The sequence below is a fragment of the Hevea brasiliensis genome, chromosome 13, assembly GCF_030052815.1.
Source record: "Hevea brasiliensis isolate MT/VB/25A 57/8 chromosome 13, ASM3005281v1, whole genome shotgun sequence".
In the NCBI taxonomy this organism is placed as follows: domain Eukaryota; kingdom Viridiplantae; phylum Streptophyta; class Magnoliopsida; order Malpighiales; family Euphorbiaceae; genus Hevea; species Hevea brasiliensis.
In genome coordinates, this window is record NC_079505.1 from 66,959,963 (window position 1) to 66,970,872 (window position 10,910).

The window sequence follows — 10,910 nt, forward strand, 5'->3', positions numbered from 1 at the left end:
TGGGTTGAGGTCCGCGAGTGGGTCGGGCGTATCCCATGGGGTGACCCTTTGGGATTCCACATCGATTGTAGATGGGGTGTATGAGTGGCTTATATGAGAACAAAAATCCCATTAAAATCGTCATAATTTTAATAGCGGTCTATTCCCGTCCCTGAGCCATATGCATGTCTTCTATCTACGTAAAAAATAAATAAAAATAAATAATAATAATAAAAAAAAACTATTGGATAGCATTTATTAAATTATATCATATGATAGGGATATACACAGTGCATCATCTTTCAAAAAAAAAATTACATAATGCTGCAAGCAACTAGGACAAAAATCATGATTTGAATTTTTTTCATTGATTTTCATGGATATATATGAATTAATTAATTAAATAAAAAATAATAGCCAATTAATTAATGTTCCCTGTGTCAGAACAAACAAGTTACATAAACAGAGGTTATTACGATCAAGAATGCATTTTTCCTGTTCAACTTCTCACCAAGATAAATGAGGAACATTTGTTAAATTTGTTGGAAAAGTAAAGTTCATGCCAAAAAATTGAAATCAACTACATTGCTAGGCAATCAGAATCAATCACATAAGCAAGAGCCACCCTAAAGATCCAACCATTATCACCACAAACACAAGGCAATGGATTTATATACTCTTGGCCCAATTACTAGAAAAAACTTGTAGCTTGAATTAACTATTTTCAGTTGTAGCTTGAAAGTTATTTGGGCTCCCTGGGCTTGCACTGACAATAATAATTCCCTAGGAAAAAAAATCAGCCGCAAAAACCCTCAAAAACAAGGTTCGATTATGCAGCAGAGCACTAAAGTAGAACTTTTTATTTATATCACATCCATACACTTTCCCATCAACATTAACGCCCCGAGTTATTATATAAACAATTCAGAAACCAACCGAAAATTCACATGCAATTATTTGCTCCCCCCTGCCTGCTACACGTGCTCATACCCATCAACCACCTATCCACACATGCACAAAAACAAGATTTAGAAGAGGAGAAGGGAGGAGAGAATGGCTGCTAAAGCAGCCAAGGTGATGCTTGGGTATGTCCTTGTTGGAGGCATATCAATGTATGACACACCATTAGTTACTCCTTTAACATTTCTCAATCTTCCCATTTTTTTCTACTCCACCTTCAACATTCTCTACGCCCTTAGCATCAGCAATCCCATGTTTTTTACCACTAACGCTGTGAATCCAGACCTACACTATCTTCTCCATTAACACCCAGCTCCCCATTCTTCTCATTCTGTGGCTTCTTCTCCTTCACGTTTGATCTCCCCTCCTCCATCTCTTCCCTCAAGACAGCCACCTCCTCCTCGCTACCATTTATCACAATCTTATCAGATTCCTCAAATTCCTTGTTGTAACAAACCAAGCAAGATGACGATTTCACCTCCTTCAATTTCTTAGCTCTCAAAGCATGGCCACAATTCTTCAAAGCAAAAAAAACTTATACTTCCCATTGAACTCGAGCCCAGTTTATCGGGCAATGAAACCTTGAATTATATGATTCCTCACCAGAAATTGGCTCTAGCTTGATATTTAAAATATCCTTTTAAACCCTTTATGTATCTGAACTCCATGGGCAATTTTTAGCCTATTAAAGCCTCCACTAACGCCTCTTTGTTGAATAAATTACCAACGCAATCAATAACGCAACGCTGCGCCAGGGGGCTCGTTGGAGAGAGCGCAATTGAGCCATTTAGAAAGTCTCTGCTCGTTTGGATCAACCTTATCCGGCTTTTTGTCGGTGTACATTCAGATAGCAGTCGCGGGACTCGACACCCGTAGGGCCGCCATCGCCAACCACCCAACTTTGGACTAAGCTCGAGTGCTCACTCAACTGCGGATTTTGCCGGCGCAACGGTTTTTTTTTTTTTTTTTTTTTATTCAATACAAGTATATTCTTTAATTGAATAAATACATAGTTAATATATGTAAATAAATTATTGTAAGATGGAGTGATATTTGTATAAATTATTTATCATCTTCCTCTAATATTTATTACTAAAATATCATAATATCCTATTTATATTAGGAGTGAGTAATTTGAATTTTATGTGTAATATTAGTTTATATATTTTATAACTATTATTTTTAATTTTTTTAATATTAATTAAATTATAATTACCGTCATAAATTTTTTTATGATAAAAAGTTAATTATGTGATTTTTATAATTATAGTGAAAAATAAAAAAATTACTTTAATTTATATAATTTGTAAATATGATATTCAATTTTTTTTAGTATTAATTAAAATATAACTATTATTATAATTTTTTTATTAAATGCCTTATATGTCTATTAGTATTTAGATGTCAATGCATATTATTAATTGATGTTGTAAATTGTTAAGAGAATGAGGGTAAAACGGACAAGTAAAAAAATCTAATGAAGCGCCACTTATTAACTTTTTCTGTGAAATTTATTTCGATAGCAACTTTATTATATGTGAATAATATGTAAAGAAAAGCACGTCACAAAAAAAATAAATGGATGTATATGAGAATCAAAATATAACTAAACTGAATCAAGTCTTAATATTTTTTTTAAACTAATTTTAATAAAATTAATATGTTTCAATTTGATTATTAATAAAAATAATATGTAAGTGAGGTGGATTTTATATTTTGAATTAATATATGCTAACTATATAATTTATTTATCTGAAAAAATGATATAATTTATTTATAATTTTTTTCATATTTTATATAATTTATATAAAAGTTTGAGATATATATATATATATAAGTATTTTATATTTAAACTTTATTAGATAGTATAGATAAAAGAAAATTTTTCTTAATATATGATTATCATTTTAATATTTTAATAGATTAAAATAATTGTAAGATGTTTTGATTATATATATATAGAACAAAGGTAAATTAAATTTATTTTTTTTGTGAGATTGTCAATATCATAAAAATTTATTAAATATATGATAAAAAATTTAAAAAAAATCAAATATTTGATATTGTTTATATCATAATAAAATAATAAAATTTATTGGAAGGCAATAATTAAAATAGAATAATTCTTTTAAGGAATGCACATATCAACATTAGAAATTTTTAAGAGGGTTGGCGGCAATGGCCCCTACCAGGCCCCCTTCCCTTCATCCCTAATAGCGAGACTCAGCACCGGTCGCCACCGCCACCGCCAGCCACCCAACTTTGAACTAAGATTCAATGCTCACTCAACTGCAATATATATAACTAGGATTTGCCTGCACAACGGTATAATCAATATTGATATATTATTTAATTAAATAAAGATATGATTGTATAATTTTTCTTATATTTTTATATTTTAAATATTTTAAGAGTAATTTGTAAAAAATTATAAAATATGAAGAATTTTATATAAATTGAAAATAAGTGAAAAAAATAAATAATAAGATATCAATAAAATAGAAATAAATAAATTTTTGTAAGATGAAGATAACCTTTAATGATATTTATGCAATCATCTTCTTCTAACATCTTGATTATTGAAATTTCATTTAGTGGATTTGAGAAAAGGTATTGATTATAAATTCTATATTTTGTTTGCATTAGGGAATGACTAATTTGATTTTTGATATGTGAAATTAGTTTATATAGTTTATAACTATGACTTTTAGTTTTTCTAATATTAATTAATTGTATTTATTGTATTAAATTTTTTTATAATAAAAAAATTTAATTACATGATTTTATAATTATAATAGAAAATAAAAAAATTACCTTGATTTATATAATTTATAAATATGATGTTTAATTTTTTTAGTACTAACTAAATTGTCTCTTTTTTTTATTATTAAATATCTCATGGGTCTATTAGTATTTACAAGTCAATACATGCCCTCAATTGATGTTGAAAATTGTTAGGGGAATAGAGGTAAAATTGATAAATAGGAAAAAAAAAAATCAAATAGAGCACTAATTGCACATTTTGGTAAAATTTATTTTATTACCAACTTTATTATATGTGAATAATATATAAATAATAAGCATGTCATAAATCAATAAATTGATGTATATGAGAATCAAAATATGACTAAACTGAATCAAGTATGAATTTTTTTTTTTAACTGAATTTAATAAAATTGATATGTTTCAATTTGATTATTAATAAAAATATTATAAACTTCTCTGTTTACGTATTGCTAGGAAGTATTGTAGTAGGTGGACACGAAATAGCGGTAAAATAACTTTCGAAAACCTAGTCCCAGTATATAACTATATGTAATATATAAATTGAGAATAAAGAAGAAAAGCAACTTGATCGTAAATTTTAATCCTGCTATGCTTGGATTTCAAATCCAAGTAGGATAGAAGATCAGGCCAGGACCAAGTCTTATTTGATTTCAGATTTCCAACACCCGCATGGACTTTGTATGCCTATAAATAGGCTGCTTGCGACAACCCCTGTAGACACTTCAAAGAGCTAAAGCTTTCAGCTCCAGACACACGATCGATCAATTGATTTCATTCTAGTTTGCCAAACCCAACGTTAAAATTCTATACTCGAAAACCATGGCTTCCTCCAAACTTCTTTTCACCTTGTTTCTCTGCTCCTTCTTGGTTTATGTTATTCCGTTTGGTTCTAATGCACATATTCTCATGGCTTGCGAGTTTGAAGCCATATATAACCTTGGAGATTCAATATCTGACACGGGCAATTTGATCCAAGAGGACCCTGCTTCTGTGTTTTCTAGGTTTCCCTATGGCCAAAACTTGTATGTTAATCCTACAGGCAGATGCTCCAATGGCTTGCTCATTATTGATTTCATTGGTAAGAAACAAGTATTCTTTTAGGTTTCATAATCTGCCCTTGCATGTGTGTTTTAGCTAAATTGTATTTTTACTTTACAGCAAAATCAGCCGGTGTTCCACTCCTTAATGCATATTTGACAAATTCCACCAAGACACATGGAGTGAATTTTGCAGTTGCTGGATCTACTGCATTGCCGGTGGAAGTTCTTGCAGAAAAGGGAGTTATTTCCCCTGTAACCAATAGTTCTCTTACCGTACAACTAAACTGGATGCATACCCATTTCAATACAACCTGCCACAAGTCCAAAGGTTACCATACGTTATTTATATAATATACTCTCTGTTAACATAAATTTAACATATTTATAACTGTGCTGATTATTGTCTTATCCTTATTATATTTTACAGATTGTGTTGAGAAACATAGAAAATCTCTTTTCATGGTTGGGGAGATTGGAGGCAACGATTATAATTATGCTTTCTTTCAAGGCAAAACTATTGATGACTTGAAGACCATGGTACCCGATGTTGTTAAAGCCATCAAAGATGCTGTCGTGGTTAGTTAATTTTCTTGAGACATATGATAATTGATTTTTTTTTTTTTGGTTTTTTTTTTTCTCAATTTTCTTATAATTTTCTTTTGTAGAGAGTCATTGGATTTGGTGCCACGCGAATTATTGTCCCCGGAAATTTTCCAATTGGTTGCATGCCTATATACCTTACAGGATTTCACTCCAATGATTCAAACGCATATGATGAATTTCATTGCCTCAAAGAATTGAATAACTTTTTAATGTATCACAATGAACAACTCCAGCAAGCAATTAAAGAATTGCAAGAAAACCATTCAAATGTGACTATAGTATATGGAGATTACTACAATGCCTACAAGTGGATTTTGTGGAAAGCTGCATTGCTAGGTGAGTCTTCAAAATCTGTAAATGGTGGATTTAATAGACATAACACATAACTGAACTGACATCGTTCACTTTTTTTATATAAACAGGTTTTGATCTAAAATCATTACAAAAAGCTTGTTGTGGGAGTGGAGGTGATTATGACTTTAGTCTTGCTAGAATGTGTGGAGCTCCTAATGTACCGGTTTGTCCAAAACCTGGAGAACGTATTAGTTGGGATGGAGTACATTCAACAGAAAAAGCCTATTTCTTCATGGCAGGATGGCTCATTCGTGACATTTTTCAAAAACTTCAATGTATTGCTTGATTTTTTCATAAAATTTGATATTAGTTATATTAGTGAATAGTATAGAGTATGCAATTTGACTTTTATCTTTAATTAATGGAATAAGATTTTAGTTATTGAAAATATTTTAAAATGCTTTGTCAATTAATATCAATTCTCATGTAGTTGTTGAATTCATATTTACTAGTGCCAGGTGCTAGAATGCAAAAAAAAAAAATAACAACAGAAAATCCCTCTGATAATCTTGAAATTCTTATTTATGAAGTAAAAAGAGGATATCCCCCATTCTGATAGAGCATCCTACCACGGTGACTGTCTACGTTTTGCCAGGAAGTGTTACCGGGTGGACTAGAAATAGCAGCAAAAACAAACGTTTAAAAACTCCAGCTCAAGGGCTTGAGGAATTCAATGCATTGCTTAATTATTTCATTAACATTAATTTTATTAGACTAATTTATATGGTAGATCTTAGTTAGTTAGTTACCCTTCAGGTATGTTTATTTCTCAAGCTCTGCAACTCGGTTGGAACTTGAATATCTCTCCTGTAGTTGGAGTTGCTTGCTTCTCTACTGCAGTGTAAGTTCATCACATCAATTTAGATGCAAATTCAGAGAACCAACAAGTGCTGTATTTTTAGGCAAAGAGGAAATTCTAGATTTAATAAAGTCTGGATCTACAACCGAGCTAATCATTAATAATTTTTCAAGAAGGAAAAAAAAAAAAAAACCCATAGTGACAAGTGCTATAAACAATGATTTCGGTTCTAAAGTTGTGGCAAGGTTTCCTGTCCAAACAAGCTGCTGTAGCCCGTAGGCAATCAACATTCTCAAGCGAAGCTTTATGCCAATGCCATTCTGATGTGGCCCAACCGCAAGTGCATGGGTCTTACAAGTAATATAGAAAAGATATCGTTCCCACGAGGAGTTGTGTTAATGATTGAATTTTTTATATAAAAAATTGACTAAATTAAACTAATTTTTGAAATTAAAACAATAAATTGATGGGTATTGGAGTATGAAATCTATATGTGCAAAATCAATAATCTATTCAACCATGTATTAATTAAACTAAAATTGCATCAATTTGAAATAAGCGAGTTGAAATATGGCAAAATTTAAAATGGCAAGCAATTAAATTCAATTAGAAATTAACAATGATAAAAAGGCGATTCCGGAGTTCGGAATTTCATATTCAAGCTATTTTGGGATTTTAAATTAGTTATTCAATCTTGTGGAACTTACAGGTTTTAAGGAGATTAATTCTTAAATCCTTTGAATACCCTTTCGAGTGGGACAAAGAGTGCCTTAATCAATCTAATCCTACTTTCGTGGAGTTAGAGTTAATTAAGACCCATTAAGTTCCTTAATTAATCTGTAAATCCTCTTAATCCTTAATCTATTTCTAGATCTAAGTTAATTAAGTCCAATTTCTTGATTATCTATCACAAGGCCTTCTCCTTTCGGTGCCTCAACCATGGATTAAGAACATCACTTAATGGGATCCTACATTAAGCATGTCATTAAGCACACAAGAAATGAATAAAACTCAATAATACCACAAAATATGGATTACCCAATCAAAATCCACAAAATATCACAAATATTACAACCCTTACTCCAGAATCAAATTAAAACTACTCACTACCCATAATGGTTACAAGATATCCTGAGTTTAAATGGAAATAAAGCTTTAATCTAAGCTAAGAAACAAAAAGCTCAACACTAGAAATGTAGGAAAAATGTAAGAAAAGAAAGAAATCTCCAAATCTGGTTGGAAATGGTATGGAAAATGATTGTGACTCTTCAGCTGCTCCTGCTCTTCTCCCTTTTTAATTCTTCCTTCTCTTTCCTCCCTTTCTAAAATGGGAAATGAGGCTATTTATAACATTTTCTGACATGGAGCCCTAAAATGGTGTGTTTGAGGAGAGATTTTCAGGGAGAATCTTCTGCCAGCTCATTAATGAAATCTTTGTGGATCAGATAAGTGGACCGTATAAGTCATGCATCCCTTATGCGCTACTGGTTTCTGCTCACTTATGCAAAATCGCATTACCAGATAGGTTATGCACAATTCCGTGAGATTGCATAAGGGGGGCGTGAATCTGCATAAGCCATGCACTCTCCTTATGTACAATTCGGCAGGTATTGGAACAGTGATTTTTCTCCTTATGCAGATCTGCATAAGTTATGCGGCAAGTTATGCGCAATTTAGCCAATGCATATTTCAACTTTGAAACTTGTTTTTAACATCTTTGGTCAGAGAGATCACTCCTCAATGGCAAAATTTCTTTTAGTCCTTCTAAAACACCATTTTTCCTACAAAACAAAGTAAAAATTACAAATTAATCTATAATTGATAATTATGAAAAACTAACTAATTAACTAATGAAATTAGCTAAAAGTGACTAATAATCAAATAAAATGGCTATGAAATTAAACCTAAATGATTATGCAAAATGTATGCATCAAATACCCCCAAACTCAAGCTTTTGCTTGTCCTCAAGCAAACTTTAAAATGTGATGCAAAATTTTTAGGGGTGCCTTATCCAAAGAGCTATGAAAATTACCTATTAAAGTAACTTAACACACCTTCAGCTATACCAAAGAATCCATATACCCATCCTTCAAAATGCAAAGAATCTAATTCTTATCCAAGCTTTCACCGCTTAGCCATCAAGTCAATTATCATTCAAAATTCTAAAACCAACCAATCAAAAGAGAAAGTCATGCTCAAAAGGAATTCTAGGACAATCAATGGTCAAAGTGTCTCTATATAGAATGATGGAATTAAATGAATGAATGGATAATTTTCTAATCCCATAGGCAAATTCCCTACTCCTATCTCCACTAATGTGGCAAGTACTATCAAGAAATCAAAGGTCTTTTAGGGGTGTAATGGGGCTATGGGGTTCAAAATGAGGCTAAGAAGAAAAAGGTAAAAAGGATTCAAAGCATGAGAATATTTTCAATTTTGAAACATAAGGTACACTTCTTATTTTATTATATTTTTTTTTCTTTTTTTATTATTTTTTTTATATGGGAGAGAGAAATACACAATGAGGATTGTCAAGTGCTAGCATAGTTTACAAAACACATAAAAATAGAGGGACATTTTGATTCTTTAAACTTGTATCTTGCATTTTCTTTTGATGATTGTCCCTAAAATTGCCACCCTCAAACTCATTTCTTTTAATACTTTGGGTGGATTTCTTTAATTTTGAATGACAATGGTGAAAAGTACATATACTAGCACTTTTACAAGGTGACAAGCATTTCTTCTCCCTTTTATTAAATTTTTTCTTTTCTTTTTTTTTTTTTATGTACCTAATGTTATAAATAATTATTCTCATGAAAAGGGTTGGAGGGTTTGCAAGGGTTAATTTTAATTAGGAAAAGGGCCAAAGGTTTAAAATGAGAAGGTTTAAATCAAAGAATGCCTAATCATCTCTCTTTTCAAGTACAAGCTGGTATTTCGCCTTGAAAGGTTTAGAAAATTTGTTCTAGGATTGGTGAGACATCATTTGACTACCTTATATCCAATAACTCCCTCTAAACACTTTCATCTCCAAATGACTAGTTGGGTGGCTTTTTGGCTAAGAAGATATAGGCAAGGGATAGACACTTCAAAACCTTGCACCTCTTAGGAAACTTTCAATCCACAAACCCAACTAAAGGTAAGTCAAATCACTCTCATAGGCAGCTTTTCAATACTCGAGGGATTTGGCAAAAGATTTTAATGCATGATGCATGATTCCTAAAAATGAGCAATGCATTAACTGAATGGAGAAAATCTAATTGTGTGCAATATGTACAATTTCTAAGTGATGTATAATGTGTGTGTAAATGTGTTATGTATATGTATGTATGGATGTATATGTAAAATATTTACAATATATTTAAATGGAATGGGATGAGATGCTCCTATACTCAAAATGTGAAAAATAAAGCAAAAATCAAAATGTGCACCCCCAAACTCAAAATTAGACATTGTCCTCAATGTCTCAAGCAGTGTATTATAAAAACTCAAAGCAAAGGGAATAACCAGGATTAGTGAAAATTAAGAGCAAAAGAAAGAGTTACCCGGTATAGAGTGTATGAGAATTCAATATATAATGGAGATGCATAAGAAGTCGCATGTGTTATGCAGAATAAAGTGTCGCCTGCAATGTGCATAAGGAAGGTGCATAAGCTGTGCGGTTCTGCATGAGTGGCAATAAGGACTACACAGGCTATGCATAACATTTGCATGAGGGGATTCACAGCCTATGCAGTATATTCAAAAGCTGCTGCATGATGATGAGCAAGGGAAAATGTGCAACCACCAGAAGAAGCATGCAAATATATACAGAGTATGGACAAATATGCACAAAAGGGCAGTAAAGGCAATGAAAATCAAAGAAAAAAATGAAAAACTAATGTAATAGTCATTCAATAGAACTTCAAGAAAAACAGAATTCAAAACAAACTAAAATTGTTTCAACATATTTACAAAGAAAAACTCCTACAAGTTTGAACAAAAGTAAAGCAGAAACTAATCTAGTTCTATTATTTTGCCCTTGTCCAAAGATGTTGTTAAGGGGCTGGTTGGAGCTGGTTGCTGTCGAAATGATGGTGCTGGAGGAGGTGATGGAGGTGGAGGTGGCATTCCCAGAAAAATCATGAGTTGCTTCATCATTTCCTTTAATTCTTTTGCTTATCTCTGGTTTCCATGACAAAGTCAAATAGTTGATCATGACGATCTTTGAGGGTATCAAGACCAGTGTCAAGCTTCCTATCCACAAAATATATATTATCACTAAGCCTCTCAAGATAGGTGAATAAGGCTTTAGTGTTGAAGGCAGGAGGGGTTGTGGATGAAGAGGGATCACCGCAGGTGTGGTGCGTAAGGCTGCCGTGTCCCGTGCATCGAGGGTGGGGCAGTTC

At 32.0% G+C, this 10,910-nt stretch overlaps 1 protein-coding gene and 1 pseudogene across 1 annotated transcript; one reads left to right on the forward strand and one right to left on the reverse strand.

Moving 5' to 3' along the window:
* Window positions 1-1,007: 1,007 nt before the first annotated feature.
* LOC131172180 (uncharacterized) lies at window positions 1,008-4,397 on the reverse strand (annotated as a pseudogene).
* LOC110666514 (GDSL esterase/lipase At5g03980-like) lies at window positions 4,327-6,055 on the forward strand. Its single transcript, XM_021827020.2, has 5 exons — window positions 4,327-4,804; window positions 4,885-5,094; window positions 5,194-5,342; window positions 5,432-5,705; window positions 5,792-6,055. The coding sequence occupies exons 1-5, from the start codon at window positions 4,546-4,548 to the stop codon at window positions 6,007-6,009; spliced, it is 1,110 nt and encodes a 369-aa protein (XP_021682712.2). The 5' UTR covers window positions 4,327-4,545; the 3' UTR covers window positions 6,010-6,055.
* Window positions 6,056-10,910: the final 4,855 nt, after the last annotated feature.

Coding starts and splice junctions, on each gene's coding strand:
- LOC110666514 (XM_021827020.2), top strand. CDS start 4,546: ATGGCTTCCTCCAAACTTCTTTTCACCTTGTTTCTCTGCTCCTTCTTG. Junction 4,805..4,884: donor GCTCATTATTGATTTCATTG/GTAAGAAACAAG, acceptor TTTACTTTACAG/CAAAATCAGCCGGTGTTCCA. Junction 5,095..5,193: donor AACCTGCCACAAGTCCAAAG/GTTACCATACGT, acceptor TATATTTTACAG/ATTGTGTTGAGAAACATAGA.